General features: G+C 44.4%; 1 protein-coding gene across 1 annotated transcript in view; it reads right to left on the bottom strand.

Annotated features, from left to right (window-relative positions):
- Window positions 1–7,877: 7,877 nt before the first annotated feature.
- The window catches only part of LOC144686971 (gamma-crystallin S-1-like), a 39,427-nt gene continuing 19,869 nt past the window's right edge, over window positions 7,878–27,435 (bottom strand). Inside the window, exons 5-6 of the mRNA XM_078552813.1 lie at window positions 10,239–10,481; window positions 7,878–8,250 (exon numbers count right to left, since the gene is read on the bottom strand). Coding sequence (XP_078408939.1) covers window positions 7,975–8,250; window positions 10,239–10,481 — 519 coding nt within the window. The 3' untranslated portion in view covers window positions 7,878–7,974. The remainder of the gene's footprint in view (window positions 8,251–10,238; window positions 10,482–27,435) is intronic.

The raw sequence follows: 27,435 nt of genomic DNA, 5'->3' as shown, positions 1-27,435 counted from the left end.
GAACTCTCTTCCTCAAAATGCAGTGAAGAAGAATCTTTAAATATTTTTAAGGCAGAGCTAGATTGATTCTTGATAAGCAAGGGAGTGAAAGGTTATCGGGTATAGGTGGGAATGTGGAGTTGAGGTTACAATCAGATCAGCCTTGAATGGCGGAGCAGGCTCGAGGGGCAGAGTGGCTCGAGGGGCCAAGTGGCCTACTCCTGCTCCTAATTTGTATTTTTGTGGTGCAGATAAAGAGGAAAAGTTCAAAGAAGATTAGGTATGCGGATAAAAATAATTTTTGGAAGTTTGTATAAAGGGACAGATCTTTTATATGGATACATGTTTAGCTAGAATGAAACAAGAGGAATTTGGAGTGAAGAATTATTGTGTTATCATGACACTGTTGCCGTGAATGTCAGGTGCTTATTTCAGTCTTTAAGTGACTTTAGCAAAATGAAAGAAGACAATTGGGCAGCTAGTGGCAGGATTTATTGTAAATTTCACAGAGAAATCATCTCCTCTGAGTATTCCCAGCAGATGAGTTTCTGACAACATTGAGTTTGTTCATTGAAAAATGAGCAGTCCTATGTATCATACTTTGGATTTCTTGTCAACACTTTTCTCAGGTTCCCAGATTTTCAGAAGTAAACTGAATCCCCAGATTGAACTGAAGATTGTGTCTTTTTTTTTCTCTGCTGGTGAGTGTAACTCGGGTTTAACCATTAAACTCCAATCATTGATCATCACTTACTGGAGAATACATGGGATGCCCACATTAATCTATCAGCAGAAGGCAGAAAAATAACAAACCGCTAGCCCAAGCTATGCATACTACTTGAGCATTTATTTGTAGCTAAATGAATTATTAAAACAAAAATACATAGCAATGTATTAATACAGAACAATAACCAAACATGCGTGATATATAAAGACTGGCCTAACTGTTCAAAACAAAAGGAAAGACAGAGTGCTAACTGTTCACAGACCTTTTCAACAAGGTCTTGGCATTATTAATTGTGTACTTTCTTTGCAACTTTGCTTTTCTTTTGTTCCACAAACAGTTTACCTATCAATGCCATAAGTCAGTGGACAACACTGTTCTGACCTTGGTCCATTTGATCCAACAGCACATGGATAGATTAGGCAACTATGCTCGCACTCTCTTTGTTGATTTCTCCTCGGCTTTCAACCCCACACAACTGAAAAATCATGATGTCAATCCTACTCCCCTACTTTGGATCAGTGATTTCCTTCACAACAGGACCCAACAGCTGTTAGTCTCTGGGATTTACTCAGAGCCCATGTTAATAAATGCCGGACCTCCTCGACGTTGTGTACTGTCACCTTTACTTTTCATCCTCCTCCTCTATATGAATAATTGTCAATCAGAGCTCAACGTCATGACATTCCTGAAGTATGCAGATGATACAGTTCTTGTGGGTCTCATAGGGAATAATGAAGTAAACCATAGGAACTCGATAGAGAATTCATAAAATGGTGTGATAACAATCCCCTTAAAATGAACAAAAACAAGATGAAAGAACTACTTACAGGCTTTAGGAAAAACCAATGAACGGTATTGTTCCCATGAAGCTTCATGGTGCGGGCAGTGAAATAGTTACTAATTACAAGTATCTAGGTATCGAAGTAGATGATAAGTTGAATTGGGGGGAACAGTGTACAGATGTGATGGCCAAGGAACATGCATGGTTCTACCTCAGAAAATTAAAATCCTTTCAATAAGACCCCACAACCATGAAACTCTTCTATACAGCTGTAGTTGAGAGTGCCATCCTTTTTAGATGTCGCTTGTGGTACTGTTGTCTTAAGAAAGTAGACTCTTTAAGGGTACAGAAATGATTGACTCAGGCAGGAAGGGTATTTGAAGAGCAGATCTTCCTGATGAAATCTGCTCTTGATAAATTTTGACAAAAGTAAACAGAGTCATGAACAATGAGAATCACCCCTTGTTTCAATGTGTTCCAGGAACAGGTTACAATCTCTCAGATGCAGGACAAATCATTCCTGAACTCATTTGTGGCCTTCTCTATGAAAAATTGAACAGTAGTTGATGTATGGATAAGGATATACATTCATGGGGAATTCATTGTCTGATTATTTTAATGCATGGAAATAGTTTTTAATATATACTTTATTAAAGTTAGACCTCTGTGACATGGCGATTTTCTTTCTTTTTATTGTTATTATTCATTTGTATGTAATTTTTTAACAAACGAGCAATGTACCCGAAATGAATTTCCATATGGACAAGAAAGTGAAATTGAATTGATATGAATTGAATTTTACTACTGGATTAAGGAGACACCTTTCTTCCAGGGCCAACATAGTAAATAATCTCACCCTTGAAAAGAAACAAAGTTCACAAAGTTGGATGAGAAAGGCAAAAGATTCTAAACCTTTGGAAAATGGAAAATACTGTCAAAGGAGCCCTGGCGAACTGTTGCAGTGCAGCTTGTAGATGGTACAAATTGCTGATACCTTGTGCCAATGCTGGAGGGAATAATATTTAAGGTGGTAGTTGGGCTTCCAATCAAGCGGGCTGCATTGTTCTGGATTATATCAAACTTCTGGAGTCTTGTTGGAGCTGCACTCATCCAGGCAAATGGAGAATATTCCATCAGTCTCCAGATTTGTTCCTTGTAGAAGCTGGACAGACTTAGAGGAGTCAGGGGCTGAGTTTCTCACTGTAAAAAATTCCCAACCTCTGACATGCTTTGTAGCCACAGTATTTAAATGGCTGGCCCAGTTAAAGTTTTGGTGAATGGTGGTGCATTCAGAGATGGTGATGTCATTGAATGTCAAAGGGCACTACCTAGATACTCTTTTGTTGGAGATGGTCATTGCCTGGCACTTGTGCAGCACAAATGTTACTTGTCACTTATCAGCACAAGTCTGAATGTTGTTTGGGTCTTGCTTCATGTGAGCACAGACTGCTTCAGTATCTGAGGAATGCAAATGGTATTGATTACTTTGCAATCATCACTGAACATTCTCACTTCTGTTGGAAGGAAGGTCATTGTTAAAGTGTTGAAAATGGTTGGGCCTAGGACACTACCCTGAGGAATGTCTGCTGTTGATATCCTGGGACTGAGATGATCGATTTGCAACAACCACAATCATCTTCTTTGCATTGTGTATGAGTCAGGTCAGTGGATAATTTTCTCTCTGATTCCTATTTACTTCAATTTTGCGAGGGCTCCTTGGCGCCACACATGGTCAAATGCTGCTTTGATGTCCAGGGCCCTCACTCTCACCTCACCTCTTGAATTCAGATCTGATATGTTTGGACCAAGGCTGTAATGAAGTCGGGGGCTTATTGGCTCTGGGGGAATCCAAACTGAGCATCAGTGAGCATACTATTGCTGTGTAAGTGCCGCTTGATAGCATTATTGATGATGCCTTCCATCAAATTGCTTTTTTTAATTAATTTATGGGATGTGGGCATCGCTGGCTAGGCTAGCGTTTATTGCCCATCCCTAATTGCCCTTGAGAAGGCGGTGGCGAGCTGTCTCCTTGAACTGCTGCGGTGGTGTTGGTACATCCACAGTGCTGTTAGGGAGCGAGTTCCAGTATTTTGACCCAGCCGCAATGAAGGAATGGCGATATATTTCCAAGTCAGGATGGTGAGTGACCTGGAGGGGATCTTCCAGGTGGTGGTGTTCCTTGCTTCCAGAAGCTGGACAGACTTGAAGGAGTCCTCCACCATCAGCACAAGGTATCAGCAATATGTGCCACCTACAAGCTACACTGCAACAGTTTGCCAGGGCTCCTTTGACAGCATTTTCCATTTTCCAAAGGTTTAGAATCTTTTGCCTTTCTCATCCAGCTTTGTGAACTTTGTTTCTTTGAAGGGTGAGAATCCGCTGCCCTTGTCCTTTTAGATGGTCACGGTTGAGGTTTGGGAAGGTGCTTTCTAAGGAGCCTTGATGAATTCCTGCAGTGCATCTTGTTGATGGTACACACTGCTGCAACTGTTCGTCAGTGGTGGAGGGAGTGAATGTTTGTGGAAGGGGTGCCAATCGAGCTGGTTGCTTTGTCCTGGATGGTGTCAAGCTTCTTGAGTGTTGTTGGAGCTGTACTCGCCCAGGCAATTGAAGAATATTCCATCACACTCCTGACTTGTGCCTTATAGATGATGGACAGGCTTTGGGGTGTCAGGAGGTGAGTTACTTGCTGCAGGATTCCTAGCCTCTGACCTGTTCTTGTAGTCACAGTATTTATATGGCTAGTCCAGTTCAGTCTCTGGTCAATGGTAGCCCCCAGGATGATTGAAAGTAGACTGATAGGGCGATAATTGCCCAGATTAGATTTTCTCTGCTTTTGGTGGACAGAAACATTCATGGGCAATTTTTCACATTGTCAAGGAGATGCCAATTTTGAAGTTGTACTGGAATGGCATGATTAGGGATGCAGCTAGTTCTGGAGCACACATTTTCAGCATTACAACTGAGTTGTTATTGGAGCCTACAGCCTTTGCTGTGTTTGCTGCACTCAGTCATTTCTTAACATCACGTGCAATGAATTGAATTGGCTGAAGATGAGCATCTATGGTGCCAGGGACCTCAGGATAAGGCCACGATGGATCATCCACCTGGCACTTCTGGCTGAAGATGACTGCAAATGCGGCAGCCTTATCTTTTGCACTCATGTGCTGGACTTACCCGTCATTCAGGATGTGATGTTCATGGAGCTTCCTCCTCCTGTTAGTTGTTTAATTGTTCACCACCATTCATATTTGAATGTAGCAGGACTGCAGAGCTTTGATTTGATCTGAGCTGTTGATTGTGGAATCATTTAGCTCTGCCCAAGACATTCTGCTATAGGCTGTTCTTTGGCATGCATGCAGTCTTATGTTGTGGTTTGAGCAGATTGGCATGCCTGTTGCTGCTCCTGGCATGCTGTCTAGCCAGGCTTTTTCCCTGGCTTGGTAGTAATGGTAGAATGAGGAATATGCTGGGCCATGAGTTTACAGACCGTGGTTGATTGCAATTCTCCTGCTGCTATTAGCCCAGCGCACCTTGTGGATGCCCAGTTTTGAGCAGCAAGGACTGTTCTGGGTTTATTTAGGATTGGGACAATGCCACACAACACAGTGTACCAAGTCCTCAGTGTAAAGGTGAGATATAGACAGATGCATCCTTGCAGGGAGATCGATGAGGCGAGGCCAAGTAGGTTTTTATCTTGTGCTGGTTCACTCACCATCTGCCACAAATCAAGTCTGGCAGATATGGCCTTCAGCACTCAGCCAGATCACTCAGTAGTGGTGCTACCGTGCTGCTCTTGGTGATGGGACATTGAATTCTCCAACCCAGAATACTGTTACACTCCCAATAACTTTTTTAAAAAATAAATGGAAACTTCCAATGATTGACTGAAAGGATCTCATCATGAGATTTCAAGTTTAAGACTTTTACTGTAACAAACCAACTGAAAGCAACTAACTGAACATTATTTTTGTAGGCAATTTATAGTCTAAACTAGAGAAAAGATCTAATTTTTTTTTAAAACAATCAAAATCCCCTTCCACTATTATACTTTACTCTGTCTTTTAAGTGGACACTTAATTCTCCAGGAACCAGTCTAAAATGATTCTTATCTCCTGAGAGCTTGTTTCCTTTCTTTTCCTTTCCCAGCTGGCTAACTCCTAGAACTGACTTTCATGGAGAGGGATGAAGTATAGATTCTTCCCTCTAGCCAAAGCTTGGAGAATCTTCTAGCCCCATTTAAACCCTCACAAACCAGGTCTCTTTAATCTGAGCACAAGCTCTCATCTGCATTCTGCATGGGAAACAACAGAGACTTGCCACCCCTACCTCTCAGCTCTCTCTCTCTCTCTATCTATCTCAGATTCTTGCAAATCGTCCCGCTTTGTGAGATTCAATGGTATTTTAGGAAAACCTGCAAACCGATCGTACAATAGCTTCCTATGGACTCTTCCCCTCTCAAAGCCCATCTCTATGGCAACATGAATCACAAGGACCTTGTATCCAGATAGAAATGCTAATAAGCCATCCTCTCAACCTCCAACTTCATTCTATCTTGAAATTAAATATAAAGTTTAAAGTATAACCATTTAGAAAACCTGACATTTCTAACACCACCCCCCACCCACCCCATGACTTGGAGACTAACAACCTATTCACTGTCAGCACAACTGCTCTTGTCATTGTTTACAGATGCTGCTGAAAATAGAGACATGTTATCGAAGCTTTTCATTTTGCATTTAGCAAGACAAACATAAGAATGGCAAATTTCAAACAATTACTACCATTTATACTCCGGGAGAAAAGGGTGCTGATTGATTGGCAAGTTGACTCTGATTTATTATTAGTTACTAGCTACATTAGCAATTAATTTAAGATAATCAATCAATCTATTAGCATGGCTCATTCACACTTGCTCGAAGTGACATACATTTATACACAAGGACTCATTTTCTGCCAACAAAAGGAATATATTCAAGCCTTGCACCTTTTTTTTTAATTACCTGGGAGCTTGGGGAGCTGATACTTTGCTTTCGCCTTGGCAATGCCTCGGCCAATCAGAGTTGACTTGCCAACCAATCAACACCTATTTTTCATGTATTATAAATAGTTGTGATTGTTTGAAATTTGACTTTCTTGCGTTTGTCCTTGTGAGCGCAAGACTACGAGCTTTGGCAACATGCCTTTCTTTTCAGCGTTATTCAAGTTATGTACTACCAAATGACTGTTTGTTTACAGTTGTGACTATCTTCCACTTTCTTCCCAAATAGGCAACCTTTAACCTTTACCAACCAAGCCACCGAGGCTTGTTGCTGGGCAGAATTCAGAATAGGTTACATGGCGTCCTTCATTCCTCATTTTACCTTAAATTAAAGAGACAGCCCCAAAACGTAACAATGTTACGAACTTCATATTTGTAACAATACATTCAGTGCCCTTGGCACCCTCAGTGTCTCTTCTATGTGGTGTCAAACATGGAGGAGCACTGATTTATCAGCTGAGAGAAGGTAGTAGGTGGAAGATTAATATTCATATTAAAAATGAAAAGATTTGCACTTATAGAGCACCTTTCACAATCTCAGTTTGTCTCAAGGGTCTTCACATATTCTAATATAGGAAATAGGCATATAAACTAATGGCAGGAATAGATCTTTTTCTAGCAAGATTGCTTGAGATAATTTTGTCATGTGATACGTGTTCCTAATGTGTTTTCAATTTAATGAATCACATTCTCCAGGAGTATTCTCTGCCCCAGCTCCTCGAGCATATCTCGCCACATTTGCTCTGAAGATCTCCCCCGCCATAGATCTCCCCTGCCGTAGACCTGATCTTACATAATTACCTAGTTTCTCTCTAATCACCCCCCATGACCTCTCCAAACACATCTTGCCCAAAGAACCATCTCCCAATTCCTTGACAGTATTCCCATTATGTTTATGACTACCCAACATTGCTCCCTGTTTACCATGTTAGCTGACATTTTTAATAGTCCTCCCTCCTCTGTTATTGCCCCCTTCTCTTCAAATCTGGCTTTATGCTCCTGTGCTCATCACCACAGATGCACTGGTGGAATACTGGAGGCTATTAGGCCCAGTGAGCTGAAGCATAGCAGCCTAAAGAAAGTTGGAGGTATTCCTTAGTGAAGGAAGCTATGGCTAGGAAAAAGGTGTCTGCAGGTGCCATACAAATGAGATAATCTCCTACTGACTGCATAAACTTCAGCAAGAACAGCAGCCCATGGTACTATTGACCTGTTTACAGGTTTTCTGGCAGGTTCTTGGTCCAACATTTTCCTGCATCTCTATTTATTCATTTTAATGATAACCATATAGCTGAGATCATTGTGGTAAAATATTCGCTTTGAGTTTACCAGATATCAATGCTGTTTGGGACAATTTCTATGAGGGTCCAAAATAAGTGAGTTAAACAAGATGAAAGTGTAATAGAGAGAATTTTATTAGGTTCACAAATGTTTTTCAATAACAATCTAGAAATCTCTCATTCTCCTGAACGATCCGACAGTTGAGTTGTAACCGCCCCAGTCACCATATCTCTTATATTCTCCGGGTCTCATGAAGTACTGTCGGCCTTTGTAGTTAGGATGTTCATAGAAGATCCAGTAACCGTCCATCACGTGGGAGGAGTGAATGTCATGGTAACGGAAACGATCATAGACAGATGGACAGTCATCCATGAATTCCATCATCTGTCCTCCAAAGTCAGGTCTCTCGTAAATCCTCATTCTGTAATTTCCACCTCGGCACTGTAATAGAAATAAGATGCACAAATGTACATTTAGTATATGCAGAAAAAGAGGAACACTGTAAAGAAAGGAATATAATGGAGCTCAGATGATGACATCAACAATGAGAGCAAAACTGAGATAATTTATTAACTTTGATTGAATAGGTTGACTATGTTTGAGATTGTTTCTCTGAGTGGAAACAGTTTTCTCTTTCCTATAATGTATTTAAAAATTACAATAAGACAAATGAGGTGAGTACCAATATATCTGTAAGCAAGTTGTAGCCAGTCATATCTTAGACTAGTTATAGACAACTTTATTACTTTCTACACTGTTAAAATGCCAACTTGGCATATAGTGCCAAATATCTGCTAAGTTGCAAATAAATGTTTACAATTATATCCTAGATATTCATGAATTTTGAAATAGGCTGCCATCATAAGGCACCTGGAGCTAACAGTTCTGAAAGAAACTCATATTTGATTCGAAATGTTAACTCTGTTTCTCTCTCCATAGCTGTGTCAGACCTGTGGAGTATTCCCAGTTCTTTCTGTTTTTATTTCAGATTTTGAGCACCCACAGTGTTTTCCTTTCCTTTTATACCCAGAACTAACTTCCCAGTTTACACAACTATTGACTTATGAACCAAAATGTGTAACTTAACAGCAGCTACAAAATTACAAGGGCTGATCCTAACTTCTGGCAGTGACATAGAAACATAGAAAATAGGAGCAGGAGTAGACCATTCGGCCCTTCCAGCCTGCTCCGCCTTTCATTATGGTCATGGCTGATCATCCAAATCAATAGCCTGCTCCCGCTTTCTCCCCATACCCTTTGATCCCTTTCCCTCCAAGAGCTATATCTAACTCCTTCTTGAAAACAAACAATGTTTTGGCCTCAACTACTTTCTGTGGTAGCGAATTCCACAGGCTCATCACTCTCTGGGTGAAGAAATTTCTCCTCATCTCAGTCCTAAATGGTCTACCCCTTATCCTCAGGCTGTGACCCCTGGTTCTGGACTCCCCCCATTGGGAACATCCTTCCTGCATCTACTCTGTCTAGTCCTGTTAGAATTTTGTAGATTTCTATGAGATCCCTCCTCATTCTTCTCCAGCGAATATAATCTTAACCAACTCAATCTCTCTTCATGTGTCAGTCCCGCCATCCCAGGAATCAGTCTGGTAAAACTATGCTGCACTCCCTCTATAGCAAGTACATCCTTCCTCAGATAAGGAGACCAAAACTGCACACAATATTCCAGGTGTGGTCTCACCAAGGTCCTGTACAATTGCAGCAAGACATCCCTGTTCCTGTACTCGAATCCTCTGGCTATGAAGGCCAACACACCATTTGCCTTCTTTACTGCCTGCTGCACCTGCATGCTTACCTTCAGCAACTGGTGTACAAGCACACCCAGGTCTCGTTGCACATTCCCCTCTCTCAATTTATAGCCATTCAGAATATAATCTGCCTTCCTGTTTTTGCTACCAAAGTGGATAACCTCACATTTATCCACATTATACTGCATCTGCCATGCATTTGCCCACTCACTCAGCTTGTCCAAATCACACTGAAGCATCTCTGCATCCTCCTCACAGCTCACCCTCCCACCCAGCTTTGTGTCATCTGCAAATTTGGAGATATTACATTAAGTTCCCTCATCTAAATCATTAATATATATTGTGAATAGCTGGGGTCCCAGCACCAATCCCTGCGGTAACCCAATAGTCACTGCCTGCCATTCAGAAAAAGATTTGTTTATTCCTACTCTTTGTTTCCTGTCTGAAAGACCCGTTTATTTCTCCACTTTGTTTCCTGTCTGAAATATATGTTAGTGGATTGGTAAATCAGGCTGGCTGTGTGACAGGCAGGCTATCCTGTTAACTACCACTGGCAAAAGTTAAAATCAGGCCTCTCAAATGCATACAAACTCAAAAGTTGAGCACACTGATCATTTTCTCAGTATCAGTTTCTGTAGAATATATAAACCACCAGAAGTAACTTACATATGGGTAGGAGCGACATGACCTGATACAGTCATTGAATCCCATCCAGCGCTGGTAGTCAGGATATTCTCCCCTGCTGAGAACATACTGGTATCCCATGTAATTGGGTCTCTCATACACCACCCACCAGTCACTCATGACACGGATGGAGTTACAGCGGCTGAAGTAAGAGTGCAGGTCAGCACAGTCAGTACTGCACTCATAGTGTCGACCTTGGAAGTTCCTGTCCTCATAAAAGATAATCTGTGGAAAGATATAGATTTGTAAGTTAATAATGTCTCAAACTAGGCTATACTTAATGAAGAATACAATATATAAACTCTGAGTAATCCTTGCCTTTCCCATTTTGAGATCAGTGTTAGTTGACTGAATGTTTCACTGCATCACACAGCTTGGTATTTATATGCTAGACAGAAATGCCTCTCTGGGCATTTTGTTATTTTAATGTTTGCAATAGTTTGAAATCAGCACAAAAGCAGCAAACCACATGTCACATACACTCATTGTAAAGAAAACCATTTTAAGGCACCTATGTTTCATTGAATGTGTTTTGCCTCCATATCATTTTAATTGTTGAGCGCAAGAAGTAACAATGCATTGGAATCCAGTGAGTTCCCGATACTGTACTTACACTGAAATTTGTGAACAGTTGTCTTTACACATTCAACCAGGTATGTTTCCAATATTTCAGTGTAATGACCAAAGTCGAGACTAAAACTGGTCAAGATGCAGATGTACATTCCCAGAACAAGTTGCTTTTATTGCAGTGCATAATTGGCGATGTATAACTGCCAGGGCGATTAGATTCCAGATTGTGGTCCAAAGCCCGTAAACTTTTATTACTGCATGTATCCATTTGGTGATATTTAGAACTGTGAATGTTGAGATTTAACATTTATGAACAATGGTTACGGTTTATACGAGGTTTCGTATTTTAATGAGTGTCCTTTTATTCCACAGATGCTCATGTGTGAACAAAGTCATATTGAGAATGTATGTACTGAGAGAGTGGAGCTGGAGTCTTTAGTGGTGACTAATAAAAAATCAGTGAAGGAGTAAAGAGGCTCTGGAGTGACCCTGTTCAAAGGATACCGATGAACTGAAATCTAATACATGATATAATCATACATTCGCTTACCAGAGCTGACATCCTGAAGCTCAGAAAAGGCCAGGTGAAAGAATCATTCAATCTTGTAGTGTAGAAGAAGTTATTGTAATTTCCAGTGGTTTCTTTCATCTATGTTTGGTTGGTTAGTCTGGTTCATTGATCTTTGTATGCTTGCTTGATTGCTTAAACCTGTGGGTGGACTAGAAAGCTGACACCACTAAATGTTTCAGAAAAGATCTGGGATCCAGCAAAGATTATATGTGTTAGAAATCTTGTTTGTTCTGAGATGTTTTAAAGCATTGTAAATAAAGATTTAGAACTAGAGTCATCTCTGTCATGCTCTGAGATAAATACAATAGACAGCAACCCAGAGCAAGCATACAAAAAAATGGCCACCAGGATGATTGAGAAAAGTTTGTCTTTACGAGCTCCAGAACCATTTCTTTCACTGCCAGGAGACCCTCCCATGTTGTGGGGTAGTGGATTTCAGGGTTCAAGCCCTACTTGCTTAATACAGGGATGGACAGTCCAATGTAGCAGCGATTTGTAAGAAAGTAATACTAGTATATTACTTTGGAGCAGAAGGCCAGCAAATATTCGAGCAGCTCACAGAAGATACGTCTACATTTGACACAGCAGTAAGTGTTCTCGAAAATACTTCAGGCCAAAGAAAAGTGTGATAATATACATTCTGTCAGAGATCCCAGGGAAATGGTGAGACTATAAAACAAGACATGGCAGCAATTGGCTTCTACATGTAAGTTTGGTATACTAACGAATGAACTAATTTCTGACGAATTAATTGAAAAGACTTCATTTCCATTAATTGGAAACATTTCCTCATGGAAGATGATGATTTACCTTTGGAAAAAGCCATGACTTTGGCTGTCCAAATCAAATCTGACATGTTAGATTCAAAGAGGTTACACAGAAATGCAACCTTAGACTCAGGGTTGCAGACACCGCTTGCCCAACCAGCTCAAGTGCAAGAGCTCTGGACAGGGAGACCTCAGCAGTCTCATCAACACGTGCCCCATCAAGGCCAGATACCTTCAAAACTGTGCCCAAATTGTGGAAATGCTCACCGAATCACAAAACCATGTCCAGCTCGAGGGAAAAAGTGCAACTCATGCTCAAAGTGGAATCGTTTTGCAAAGTGTGTAGGTTGGAAAAGAAGAAGACTTCATGATTCGATATGCAGAAGTGTCTCTTTCTGGAAGTGAGGTACAGCATAGATATACCATTACATAAGCTAAAGCACCAGGTCACTTTAAGAAGTGCTCAGCTGAGGACAAACCCTACAAAGCCAAACCTTGTGCAAAAGAATTTGCTCAAAGAACTGTGTACAAGAACCACTAAAGGACACATTCCAGTGTAAGGAGTGTAAGGCTTTGTTCTGGACTACCTTCTTCCTGCAGAGATTTCTGCTGATACACAATAGTGAACAAACTTTCAAATGTGATCTATGTGATAAAAACTTTGCAACTCCTTCTGTGTTTAAGAGTCATATAAAGACACATACTGGAGAGAGTAAGATTTGTCCATATTGTGGCCAGAAATCTGCCAGCAATAGAATATCCTGGGCACAACTATATGGTGGTAGGATTTTATGGTCCTACTGAAGTCAATGGACTTATGAACGGATTGCCACATTTTTGGCCCTGCTGCGACAGGGCCATAAAATTCCACCCTATGTGTGCACATTTTTTGAAGCTACACAGGTGAGCACCCCTACCAGTGTCCCCACTGTGACAAAGCTTCCAGAAAGAGTGGTGGATTGACGATGCATATTAGAACACATGGGACAGAACTTGACACCTTGTGTGTGGGCACACGCCTGACCCAATCCAGCATAAAATCATGCAAGAAGACGTAGGGCAAGCGTCCCAATGTCATCCCGTATGCGCGCAATCCTCAGGCCGGCAGGCGCACACGGGTGTCGGAGCCGCGCCAGCCAACAATTAAAAGATCACTTAAGGCCATTAAAAACCAAATTGATCCAGATTTTACATTGCCTGTGTGATTTTGCACTCACCGCACAGGCAAAATGGGCAGGCGGGAAGCCCACATTTTGCAAAACCTCATCCAAGGGTGGGATAGAAAGGGTCAGCAGCATTGCCATTGTGATTAGTGAGGAGTTTAGGAGATAGTTTGCTGCTGGTTGCTTATTTGAACTTGACAGCCTCATCTTAGTTCTGAGCTTCAATATTAGCATTTCCAGGCTTCATTTCAGAACTCATTGCTGTCTCCAAGGCCCCCAGAGGATTTTGACCGTGTGGACCCTTCCCTTACCCTGGTAATAGGGATTGTGCTCTCCCCCGGAGGCACCTCCTCTGAGGAGGAAGAGAGGGGCAGAAAGTGGATGAGGCCAGGTGTCCCAATGCAGATTCCAGGGCAGGGAGCTGTGGGAGTAGAGACACAGTCACAAGGGGCGCAGGGCCAGCAGGTAGTCCAAGGTGGAAGGGGCCACAGAAGATGCCACTTTCCTGCTGCCAGGGTTTACAGGCAGTGATACAGCTACCTCAATATGTTCGAGGTGCAGTGCCAAAGGAGGCTCTGCCTCTCCAGGGAAACCGTGACCTCCATTTGTCAGATGATTGGGCCTGAGATCATTTCCAACAGTGTGGTTTGCCACCCATGCCAATGGCTCTGAAGGTCACAGTGGCCCTCAACTTCTATGCCTCCAGCTCTTCCCAGGGCTCAGTGGGGGACCTTTGTGAAGTGTCCCAATCAGCTGTCCACAGTTGCGTCAAGCTGGTGACAGAAGCTCTCTTTAGGCGGATAGTGACATTTATTCATTTCCGAATGGACGATTGCTGGGTTCCCCTGCATCCAGGGTGCAATCGACTGCACACGTGGCCATCAAGGGGCCAACGGGCCAGCTGGGTGCCTTCATCAACAGGAAGGGATTCCACTCGATGAGCGTCCACATAGTGTGTGACCACAAGACTCAGATTCTGCATATCTGTGCAAGGTACCCTGGCAGCTCCCTTAACCTTTATGTCCTCAGACACTCCCAGATGCCGAGGCTCTTCAGTGCTCCAGCCCGACTGGATGGATGGCTGCTGGGTGACAAGGTCTATCCGTTGACAAGGTGGCTTTTGACGCCTCTCTGCCAGCCAAGAACAGAGGCAGAGCAGTGTTATAATCGGAGTCATGCCTCCACAAGGTCAGTGATAGAGAAGACCATAGGTCTTCTGAAGATGCGCTTCCGAAGCCTGGGCCGTTCAGGGGGTGCACTACAATACCCCCCAGAGCGGGTGTCACTGATAGTGGTTGTATGGTGCACTCTGCACAATCTGGCACTGGCAAGGGGGGACCTGCTGGAGGAAGAGGATCTTGAGGCAGCTCCACAGGCCACAGAGGATGAATCCAGTAGTGAGTCAGAAGAGGAGCATGGTGAGGAGAACACTGAGGGCACGGAAGGAGACCTCTGGATCCTTCAGGAATGCAGGGACACGAGGGATGCCATAATCTAACGCTCCTTCAGTTAGGCTGCCAAGGATCAGCTTCCACCTAATGGCAGGGCTGCTGCCTCCAACCTGGGTGTCTGAAATGATCCTTTCATTTAAACCCAAAGTCCACTCAGTGCCTGTGCAATGAAGTTTAGAGCCACCCATGTCCAGCATTACATACTGGTGTACCCTGCATCAAATAAAAAGGTGAAGCATACTCAGGCCAGTACAACAAAAAAGAATTATGTTATTTCCACTCTCAAAGCAAATTAACATTACCAACTCTGGTGAGTCTGGTCAGGTCCAACCCTGACATTGTCATCAAACCCACTGACAAGGGTGGTGCTGTTGTTGTTTGCCGTACTGACCTCTACCTCGCAGAGAATGATCGTCAACTCGCAGACACTTCCTCCTACCTCTCCCTGGACCATGACCCCACCACTGAACATCAAGCCATTGTTTCCAGGACTGTTACTGACCTCATCTCCTCTGGAGATCTTCCTTCCACAGCTTCCAACCTGAAAGTCTCCCAACCTCGGACGGCCCGCTTCTACCTCCTACCCGAAATCCACAAACAGGACTGTCCCGGCAGACTGATCGTGTCAGCCTGTTCCTGCCCCACGGAACTCATTTCTTGCTATCTTGACTCCATTCTCTCTCCCCTTGTCCAGTCCCTTCCCACCTACATCCGTGATTCCTCTAACACCCTACATCATATCAACAATTTCCAGTTCCCTGGCCCCAACTGCCTCCTCTTTACCATGGACGCCCAATCCCTCTACACCTCCATCCCCCACCAGGATGGTCTGATGGTTCTCCACTTCTTCCTTGAACAGAGGCCCAAACAATCCCCATCAACCACTACTCTCCTCCGTCTGGCTGAACTTGTTCTCACACTGAACAATTTCTCCTTAAACTCCTCTCACTTCCTCCAAATAAAAGGTGTGGCCATGGGTACCCGCATGGGCCCCAGCTATGCCTGTCTCTTTATGGGGTATGTGGAACATTCCTTGTTCCAGTCCTACTCTGGCCCCTTCCCACAATTCTTTCTCCGGTACATCGATGATTACTTCGGTGCTGCTTCATGCTCTCGTCTGGACCTGGAAAAATTTATTAATTTTGCTTCCAATTTCCACCCCTCCATCACTTTCACATGGTCCATCTCTGACACTTCCCTTCCCTTCCTTGACCTCTCTGCCTCGATTTCTGGTGATAGGCTGTCCACCAATATCCATTACAAGCCTACCGACTCCCACAGCCACCTCGACTACAGCTCCTCACACCCGGCTTCCTGTAAGGACTCCATCCCATTCTCTCAATTCCTTTGCTTCCGTCGCATCTGTTCTGATGATGCCACTTTCAAAAACAGTTCCTCTGACATGTCCTCCTTCCTTAACCGAGGTTTTCCACCCACAGTGGTTGACAGGGCCCTCAACCATGTCCGGCCCATCTCCCGTGCATCCGCCCTTACACCTTCTTCTCTCTCCCAGAAACATGATAGGGTCCCCCTTGTCCTCACTATCACCCCACCAGCCTCCGCATTCAAAGGATCATCCTCTGCCATTTCCGCCAACTCCAGCATGATGCCACCACCAAACACATCTTCCCTTCACCCCCCCGGCAGCATTCCGCAGGGATCGTTCCCTCCGGGACACCCTGGTCCACTCCTCCATCACCCCCTACACCTCAACCCCCTCCCTCGGCACCTTCCCATGCAACCACAGAAGGTGCAACACCTGCCCCTTTACTTCCCCTCTCCTCACCGTCCAAGGTCCCAAACATTCCTTTCAAGTGAAGCAGCATTTCACTTGCACTTCCCTCAACTTAGTCTACTGCATTCGTTGCTCCCAATGCGGTTTCCTCTACATTGGAGAGACCAACGCAGCCTGGGTGACCGCTTTGCAGAACACCTTCGATCTGTCCGCAAATATTACCCAGACCTCCCTGTTGCTTGCCATTTCAACACTCCACCCTGCTCTCATGCCCACATGTTCGTCCTTGGCTCGCTGCATTGTTCCAGTGAAGCTAAACGCAAACTTGAGGATCAGCACCTCATCTTCCGACTAGGCACTTTACAGCCTTCCGGACTGAATATTAGTTCAACAATTTTAGATCATGAGCTCTCTCCTCCATCCCCACCCCCTTTCCAATTTTCCCTCTCTTTGTTTTTTCCAATAATTTGTATAGATTTTTCTTTTCCCACCCACTTCCATTATTTTTAAGTGTATTTCCATCCATTGTTTTATCTCTACCTTTTAGCCTATTTCGATCCCTTCCCCCCACCCCACCCCCACTAGGGCTATCTGTACCTTGCTCGTCCTGCTTTCTACCCTTAATTTGCACATTCCTTTAGATAATATCATCACCATCAACACCTTGTTGTCCTTTTGTCTGTGACATCTTTTGGTTATCTCCACCTATCACTGGCCCTCTATCCAGCTCTTCTTGTCCCTCCCCCTCCTTAAACCAGCTTACATTTCACCTCTCTTCTATTTTTACTTAGTTCTGTTGAAGGGTCATTCGGACTCGAAACGTTAACTGTGTTCCTCTCCGCAGATGCTGCCAGACCTGCTGAGTTTTTCCAGGTATTTTTGTTTTTGTTTTGGATTTCCAGCATCCGCAGTTTTTTGCTTTTATCTTACCAACTCTGGTGTTCATTTCCACACCAGTGAACATATAAACAAAACATTACAGAACAGAAGATCACCCGTGAACAGTCCCCCTTGTGCTCATGATGCCTTAAACTTACATTTGTGAGTGCTGCGTCTTGGTGTCCCCACACCCCACCACACGTCACCAGCAACCCCCCCTCGCCCCCCCACCCCCCCCCCCACCCCACTCCATCCCCTCACTGGCAGCGGCAATGGTGACAGCGTGCTGACTCTGCTGTCTTGTTGGCCTTGATGACCTTGGCGGTCGTCCTCTGGCCTGTGGAGCACGTGCTGGCCCCACCTGGGAGGGAGCGGCCAGTGCCATGTCTGGCATCTCCCCAGTCATCAAAGCCTCATCAGATGCCACCATCACTGGCAGAGGGGCAGAGGAGTTGCTGCCATCATCCAGAGCGCCCTGAGAGGAGCCCGCGGAGATGACAAGCAGCTTGCACACCAACGTGCGGTCGCTCTGGACTTCCCTGCTCACCATTGATAGACGGGCACCTAGCTGGGATACCACGTGCTTCATCCATCTCTGACACCGGCACTGCCATTGACTGTGTGAGTGCTTGCAGGTCCGTGCACAACCTCAGGAGCCCCTGATTCTGTCCCAGGAGATACCTCTTCATGAGAGTCTCCACTCTCTCAATGGAAGGGGCGCAGTGCTCAAACTCCGCATGGACTCCTCCACAACAGAGACCCTGGCATGCATACACTAATGGATTTCCGCCAGATCCTCCCGCATGTCCCACTGGACATCCAGCATGTGCTGCCTAATGGACAACCCCAGAGGCTCAGCATCCGCCTTTGACTCAGCATCGTCCTGGTCTCCAGCCGTCCTCCGACTGCTGGCGCCCTGGGATCTCTCTGCCTCTGCCTGCACCTCAAGCGAGTGTGAAGTGCCCTCACCACTGTGCACCAACATTCTAGCTGAAGATCTAATGCCTACCGAGGTGCTGGAATCTTGGCTGGTGCCTGGTTCAGAGAGCGGGTGTGGCACAGCTGAAGCCTGGCAGTCCTCTGGCCACAGGAGTTGCTCTACGGGATCCTGCGAATAAGTGCCTGCTGGTGTATCTAAGGGAGAACAATGACATGTTATTAGTTTAAGTCATCACAATGTCACTGTGTATGCCAGGCACCCTGGTGAGACAATGGAGATCTGCATTATGGTGCCATCATCTTTCAATGATCAATGGGGTCTCCAGGTTTGAGGCTTCCATCAACTAAGAGACTACACAAGAATGTTTTCACAATCTGAAACTCTCACCTCTGTGCTCTGCACTCATACCTTCGTCTGACACCCCGGCCTCTCCATGACTGGCTGAATGAGGTGTGTAGTGGCTCTCCAGCTCCAAGGCGCCCTGCTCAAATCATTTCAATATTAGGAGGTTTGGGGGGCCTCCGCCTGTCCGTGACCTCTCAATGTTGTTATGGGTCATCTTCTCCTGAAAGGACAGAGAGCATTGATTAGTCCACTCTCTACCTGCAGCACCATTACAGTCTGGCCAACCCCAACTGAGGAACATCTCACAGGGCACATCCAAGTCATGGCCCTCGAACCACAAGGCACTCAGTCTAAGCAGCGAGGGCCTCACCCCCTTGGCCAGCTCCGGCGTCATTGACAGTTGGCACTCAGACTCTAACATCCCTGAACTCCACGGGGAGGGATGGCCAGCCCTGAACACTTCTCCACACTGATCCATGCCAACACGGTACTCACCTTTCCCGAGTGCAGCAGGTCCTTGAACCTTTTGTGATACTGCACCCATGTGTGCTGCACAACATCGTGGCTGCTGGTCCAAGCTGCCACCTCCTCCCAGGCTTTTTTTGCCTTGTGCAGTGGCTTCCTCCTGCCATCCCTGAGAACGACGGTGTCCCACCTGACACCTACCTCCTCCAAGAGGACTGCAAGGCACTCGCCCAAAAAACAGGGGGCCCATTGCCCACCCGACCTTCCCTCCTACCTGACATCTCCAGCCGCTGTTGAAGCCATAGCTTCACTCCCTAGAACACAAAATATATGATCCTTTCCTGGCAGCCTTCAAGGAGCTGCCTCTGCCGTTTTTAAACTGCCCGCCGGGTCGCCATTGGACCCGGCGCCAACAGGCCCCCGTTCCCGCCCAGCCCTTCCCGACCATTGGGAAGACGCATTTCACTCTGGGCGAACCTTAATTGGCCAGTCAGCATGAAATCGCGGTTGTGGGCCGCTCGGGGGACCTGTTTCTCAACTGCTCCCAGGCCCGCAGATCGCGCACGCCCACAAAGGGTAAAATTCAGGCCATGGGAAAAATCTTACCAGTGCTTAGAATGTAACAAGGCTTTAATCAAAAGAGGGGCCTAAATGAACATATGAAGGGACCAGCCAAACTTAGCATAAGTCATAATTTTCACATGCCACTGACCATTCTTAAGCCATCAACACTAATTAACGAGAATGTCAGAGTAAAAGCAGATGAAATCACAAGGTGAATTGGTAAAGTGAAAACATACTTTGTCAAACATAAAGACCCAAGGGAACCACGATTTGAGCTTGGAGATTGAGTTTGATTCAAATGCCAAATTACAACAGCATACTTGAATCATCTCTACCAGATCCAAAGCAGATCAAGTGGTTGCTCTGTACCAATGCTTGTCTGTTGGGTGACAACACCAAGTGGAATACGAGACACATGGTAGCGAGCAGACCAGATTATTTTGAGGACAACGATTAGGAGGATACATTTCCTTTTCCTATGAGTGACACTGATCACCTGCCTTATCAAGTTGATTATACAGAAGCACAATAACAAATTCATAGATCTAATCACAAATCAAAGAGATCTTCATATCTCAAAGACTATTTCAGTACTTAAAGAAAACAGACAAGTTGAACTCTAAGAAATGATGACATATATGTGCTTGTTTATAATGATTTAATTGAAAATATGGTCTTTCATTAAAATGGGGAAAAGATGTGGGGTGGGATTTTACGCTCCCATTGGCATTGGGCGTATTTGGCAGCATGAGCAGACAATATGGCGAGAAGGCCAAAAATCGGTTTCATGATGTTGTGAAACCAGTTGGCAATCGCCCGCTCAGCCTATCAATGGTGGGCCGTGTTTCCTGCCATCAGATGTCGGGAACTTCATTGTAACACATCAGTATGTCATTATAAGCCTAGTTTGTCAAAATCATTCCCCCAAACTGGATCATCCGAGCACATCAGCGTGATTGACACCTGTACTTAAAAGACGTGCACCTGGTGAGCTGCACTTCACTCAGGACTTTGAGCTGTGTTTGCCTCTCTGGCTTCGGGCAGCACTCGCAATTATCAGCACCAGGCTTCGCAGGCAGCACCACATCACTTTTAGGGGGACTCACAGGCAGGACTTTACCGACCAGATCAGCCGTAAGGCAGGGATGACTTTTTAATGGCTGCAGGGCTAGTGCTTGCTTGGGGAAGGGGGAAAAGCGGCCTCAGGCAAGGAAGAGGCTGCAGGACGAGGGCTGCACTGGGGAAAGGGGGTATCCCAGGGCGTGTGTGGGGCACAAGTTGACCTGTGCAGATGGAAGTCCTGTAAGTTCTGAGGTGTTTTAAAGTATTGTAAATAATGAGTTAGAACTAAAGTCATCTCTGTATTGTTCTGAGATAAATAAGATATACAGCAACTCAGTTATTCATCCCATTGTGCCTGTTCTGTTCTTTGAAAGGCCTATCCAATTTGTTTTTTTTTCCTTTTCACGTCTGTGTCAGTAAAAGAAAGTTATGGGCAACTACAAAGATAGGAGACAAAATCAAAATAAGATAAATTGCATACAAAAATCAAATCAAAGCAAAGATCCTGGCAATTGGGAAAGATACTAAGATAGCAATGCGCGACAAAACAATTAGGAAAAGCTGCAAAAAAGTATGCAAAGAAAATCGCAAGGGATATCAAGATCAAAATAAAAGTGGTTTACAATTCTTTTTGAACAAGATGGTGGTCAGGAACAATGTGACCCTCTTAAAAATTGATAATGGTGATATTTCAATGACAATAAGGAAATGGTTGACATGCTGAATATTTGTGTCAATATTTACAGTAGAGGAGGAGGTCAAAATGTAGACATGCCAACAAAATACTATTGAATCAGGAGTGGGCCCTCATCCAAATTAAATTAAGCAACATAGCAGTAATGAAAATAATGGCACTAATGAGTGACAAATCATTATGGTCTGGATTTGAAAGAAGTAGGTAAGGACATGCCAATTAGGGACAGACAATAAATGCTGTCCTTGCTGGTGACACCCACATTACATGAATGAATATAAACAAATGTCACAGAATCACAGAATCTCACAGTGCAGGAGAGGCCCTTCGGCCCATTGAGTCTGCACCGACACGTGAGAAACACCTGACCTACCTACCTAATCCCATTTACCAGCACTTGGCCCTCACTATTCCTCACTATTACCTCACTATTACCTTCCAAAGTTCTCTTGTTTTGGGGCCTGCTCCTTTAGAATGGAAAGTTGAGCATGTTCCTCAACTATTCAAGAAAACCAACAGATTGAAACCAGGGAACTATGGAGCAGTGACTCTAGAAGAGTCTTAGGTAGATTATTGCTAGAGTCTATAATTAAGGATAGGGTGACTGAAACCTTGAAATCTTCAACCGGCCAGGGAGAGGCAGCAGGGAGTTGTAAAGGGTAGGTGTTACGATCAGGTGAGGAGAGATAGAATGGCTCCCCCTTTTTCCTACTCCTTGTTTGACCACAACAGGTTTTTTTTTTAAAGGATATACTTGCCAATTCAGTGAGTTTTTAACTATTTACATGCTGTGACTGTAAAAGACACACACAGATAGGTTTCCTTTAGTTTTGAAAAAGGAAAGAGGGCATTATTTATTTTACTGAACCCTGTCTAAGTAAAATAATAAAAACATTCCAACCTTCATGCGCAAATAGAGGAGACATTTTAGCTCGTCAGGCGGGCACACGCCTGACTTGACCAAATGTAAAATGTTGCGCGATGACATAGGGCGAACGTCCCGACATCATTGCGCACTCGCGTGATATTTCGGTCAGCGGGCACGCACCGGAGTTGGCAATGCACCCGCTGACAATTAAAAGGCCTACTAAGGCCATTAAAATGGTAATTGAAATAAATTTTTCGCTGCTCGCCCAACCTTACGGTTGGCAGGCAGGCGAAAAGGCCAAGTGACCTTTGCATTTTTTAGGAAACCTCATGCACAGACAGGATGAGGTTTCCAACAGCAAATAAAAATAAAATAAAAATGTTAATATTTCATTTATAACATGTCCCTGTTCATCTGACAGAGTCACATGAGGGGACATGTTTTATAACATTTTCAAAATCTTTAGTTTTAATGTTTTAAAATCTTCATCTCCCTGAGGCAGCTCTGTACCTCAGGGAGATTTTCCAGCATGCACCCCCCGCGCATGCACAAAGCCCGTGCTCGCACTCCTCCAACACCCCCCCGCCCCACACATAGGCAGTACTGAGCGCTGAAGCATGCGTTTCACGCTGGGTGGGCCTTAACTGGCCCGCCATCATGAAATTGCAGTCTGGCCCTCATCACGGGTGGCAATCAGCTTCCCAACCACCCACGCCCTCTTCTGCCGAGCTCGCCCAACGAGGGAACAATCCTCCCCATGCACTCTGCTTCACACACACACACACACAAAAAAAGGTTAGAAAGTGAGACGATAGATTAGGTGATATTTTAAAGTCCAAAAAAAATTAAAGTTATATGGATCTCATATGTTGATGACCCGGATGGATTCCGGGTCATCAATTCAAGTATTGATGTAACAGATATGATTACTATATACGTAAACTCGCTGCGAAGGTGACTCACAAGAATATAAAATGCAATGTGTTATGACTGATGCAGTTGGTAAAACAGAGTTATTTAAAAATCTCAGGGGGAAACTTTAAACAACTGTCATAACTTATAATTTTAAGTGTTATGTTTGAGATGCAACTCTAAATTCAGGAATCAGACCCCCCCATTTTCGAGGTTTTACATTAAACTAAATGAAACATTTTATTAGTTTACACAGGTTAAAATATACGTACGCATGATTACAAATTATTACGATCATAACTTTTAACAAATTCCCAAGCTAATCTCCATTAAGGCAACAGCAACCCGTAGACTTAACCAAACACCAGGCAAAGCATTTTCACCTTACAAATTTAAAATGAGGCTCTTTTCACTGCGGAGCCAGTCGGAAGCTTGCATCTGCCTTTTGATCCTACATTGCCTCTGCTCTGCACACCCGAAAACTGCTGAAGTTATACCTACCACTACTGATTGAATTCAAATTCTCATTGTCTCACCAGCCTCTTTGAACTTCATCTTTTAACAATGAAACCCATTTCATAGTACCAATTTTATTAGTAATATAAACATAATGTTTGGTGTCTGTTAGAAAGACGTCAAGTTTTCACCCCACTTCCTGAATGCTCTATTCAAAAAATGCAAATGCACGCTATCTCTCTGTTTACATCTCAAACTAGTGCATATCAAAGCACCCAGGTTTAGTTGACTTTAATCCAATTAAGACACACCTGCAGACTAAACCTCTATTTTAAAAGAAAAATATTTTCCAAAATATTATATACATTAATAGTTTCATGACAAATATATTTCATTTCCATGTACCAGAGGTATTTGGACCCTAAGCTCATTCTGCAATCCAATGCACAAACATCTGTGATGAAAGATTCTATAAGGTAGAGGAATGTTATTTTATATGTTTGTGTACTGATGGAATGTAAATCTTTTGATTTAACAATGAAGAATTCCATTTACTACAGATATGTACAGAAGTCGAACCAATTACCTGTAGCGTCACTTTAAAGGCACTGAGAGTTAATCGGCTGGAATGGAAACTTGAAATTGTTTACATCTTAGTCACTTGAGTTCCAGGGCATGAGTTTGAATCCAATTCAAAGTACTGAAGCAATCTGCAATCATCTGAACTGATCTAGAATCCAAAAAGTTGGCTGTTGCAAAAATAATGTCAGATTTGTTGCAGTTGTGTGTGGAGCTCAGAGGGTGGGGTTAGAGCACGTTAGAAGAATGAGATAATGCTCCTGCATTTGACTTTTAGTTGTATTGGCTCATGAATGTTTGAGATATATAGAGATCAGAACAAGATCCGTCCTATAACACTGATAAATTTCACATCAATCACAAAAAAATCTACATCTGATTGCTATTTATTTCTGAACTGCAATTTATATGCTGGAAATTGAATCAGAGAATATCAGCTATGTCCATTTGATCTGAAAATATCTGATAAATCACTATTATTTATAAACATTCACTTAACCTTTCATTATTACTTGTTGGCACCTGGGACTAAAGAAAGAAGGATTTGCATTTATATCATGCCTTTCATAACCTCAGGCATCATAATGCACTTTACGTGTTTAAATAGGAAACAGTTGAATGGACTAATAGCAGGAATAGATATTTTTCAAGGTTGCTTTCCTGAAAAGCTGCTTGATATTGTCATTTGATATGTTTCTAAATGTGTTTTTACAATCAATCTCATTCTTTTGGTGAACTCCTTGTCTAGCTGCTTCTGCTGCTTCCCTCCCTTCTTTAGCCCACTGGAACAAAATTTTTCTGAGGATTCCCTCACTCTATCCCTAAACTCTCATCTTTCTCTCCTATCTCCCTTTATGCCCTCACCAAGTTCAATTTGTCCATGAGATCCACCTGCTACCTTGACCCTTTGCCCACCAAACTAAACTTCCCTGTTGTCCTACCATGTTAGCTGATATTGTTAATAGTTCTCTCTTCTTGGGTATCGACCTCCTATCCTTCAAATCTGCCGTCATCACTCCTCTGCACAATAAAACCCGTAGCCCCCTCTGTCCTTGTAAACTACTGCTCCATCTCCAAACCCCCTTTCCTCTACAAAGTCTTTGTACATGATGTTGCCTTTCAAATCCTTGGCCATCCTTCATGGAACTTCAATGTTTGAATCCCCTCTAGCTTCTTACTCTGCCAGAGCACAGAAACAGCCCTTTTCTAAGTCACAAATGATATCTTAGGTGTCTTTGTTAAATTAAACTATCTCTCCTCATCCTCCTGGATCTGTGTGCAACCTGACATGGTTGACCACACCATTGTCCTCCAGTACCTCTCCATGTTGTATAACTCTGTAGGCCATTACTTGCCTGGTTCAATTCGCCACTATCCAGCCAGAGAATTGCTCTTCCCATTCCTGCACTGATCCTCCCCAAGGATCTATCCATGGCCCCATTCTTTTTCTCGTTTACATCCCACCCCTTGGTGACACAGAGTCACTTTGTATTTATATGCTGATGATGCCCAGTTCTATCTCACTCCCACCTCTCTCGAAACCTCACTGTCTCTAGATTGTCAAACTGCTTGCCCAGCATCTAAACTGGATGAGCAGAGCGTTCCCCTGACTAAATGTTGGAAAGACCAAAACTATTGGCCAAGATTTTCCATGCCCGCCGGCGTCAGCGTGTTCGGTGGCATGAGTGGACGATATGGCGTGATCTGTTTCACAACGGCATGAAACCAGTTCATGATCGTCCACTCAGCCCACCACTAGCGAGCTGCGTTCCCTGCCATGGAACGTCGGAAACCTCATTGTAATATACCAGCATATTATTATTATGCCAGACCGCTGGAACCGTTCCCCCCACGCTGGATCATCTGTCCACATTGGCAGGAAAGCACGCCAACGTGTTTCACAACAGCAAATAAAAGGCTTGCAGTTGAAAGGCTGCACTTTGAGGGGAACCCAGAGGTGAGTACACAGCAATGTTGTGTAGCGCTCGCCAGGGTCGCCTGTTGGACTTCAAGCTTGATGGGGGTTGGGGGGGCCGGGGGACTGCAAGGGCAACCCTGCCATTGAGGTGACTTGAGGGGATGGCGGTCAAGGGCAGCCCTGCCGTTGAGGCAACTTGTGGCAGTAGGGGCGCAAGGCCAGCCCTGCGTTGAATATAGCGCACAATCATTCGGTATGGTGGGAAGGGTGGACAAGGGAAGCAACCATGCATTAGGGAAACTTTGTATAAAGTGATCATTCCCCTGCAGCTGAGACAGTTCAGGCGCAGTCACATTGATATGATTAGTGTCGGGCCTCTAGCCTATCTGCTCACTAAAGCAACGCAGAGGCATCAAAGTGCCACCAAGTGCTTCAAAGCTTTTCACCACCCCCGGCACAGACTGGAAACTCATGAGTGTATTAGTGGATTGCAGAACAGTTGGACAACTGCATATGTTGTACAATCTCCTCGCTAAAGCTGGCCATGGAGCAGTGACTGGTGGAAGCGTTCACAGCCCCTTACAATGTCATCATTCAGGTTTGAACCAGCCTCTTCCATGGTTCAAGCTAACAATGCAGCCTTGCAGTGTGGGTTAGGAGAATGCCTGCGCCTGAGCTGAGAGCACAGCATGCAGTCCAATGGGCAAAGGTGCCACCAATCAGTCAGATGGAGTGGGGCAGAGGTGGGTGGGGTTTCAGGCAGCAATGCAGCATACTAATCTCTGGACATCCAAGTGGAGGCCAGCACTCTCCAGGAAGCATTAAGGACCCTTCACACTTAACCAGGACACGTTCTTGGTACACCCATGCTAACCACACGTCTCTCTCTCTTTCATCCTGCAGGGGGACCACATCAGGATCATGGAGCCTGGTGAACCAGCTGTGTGCCTGATGGCCTACAGGGAGTGAAGATGACAGAGGAGAAAATGACGGAGGTGCCTGGCTGCGCAGAGGCAGGAGCAGCAACCCCATGAAGAAGGGGCTGCTGGGGCTCCCACACACGCTGCCAAAGAGCCATAGCGAGCCATCGCTGGTCAGTGCCTAGCGACACCCAGGGCCTATAGATGCCGCCTTTCATTGCTGCAGATGACCGAGATCCAGTGTCGCCGAAGACTGCACGTGTCAAGGGAACTGGTCGGTCACATCTGCCAGCTTCTGCAGGATTTGGCGCCACGGGACA

Source organism: Cetorhinus maximus, chromosome 11, assembly GCF_964194155.1.
Source record: "Cetorhinus maximus chromosome 11, sCetMax3.hap1.1, whole genome shotgun sequence".
Classification (NCBI taxonomy): Eukaryota; Metazoa; Chordata; class Chondrichthyes; order Lamniformes; family Cetorhinidae; genus Cetorhinus; species Cetorhinus maximus.
Note: the sequence above shows the minus strand (reverse complement) of the source record. Positions and strands in the feature narration are given on the sequence as shown.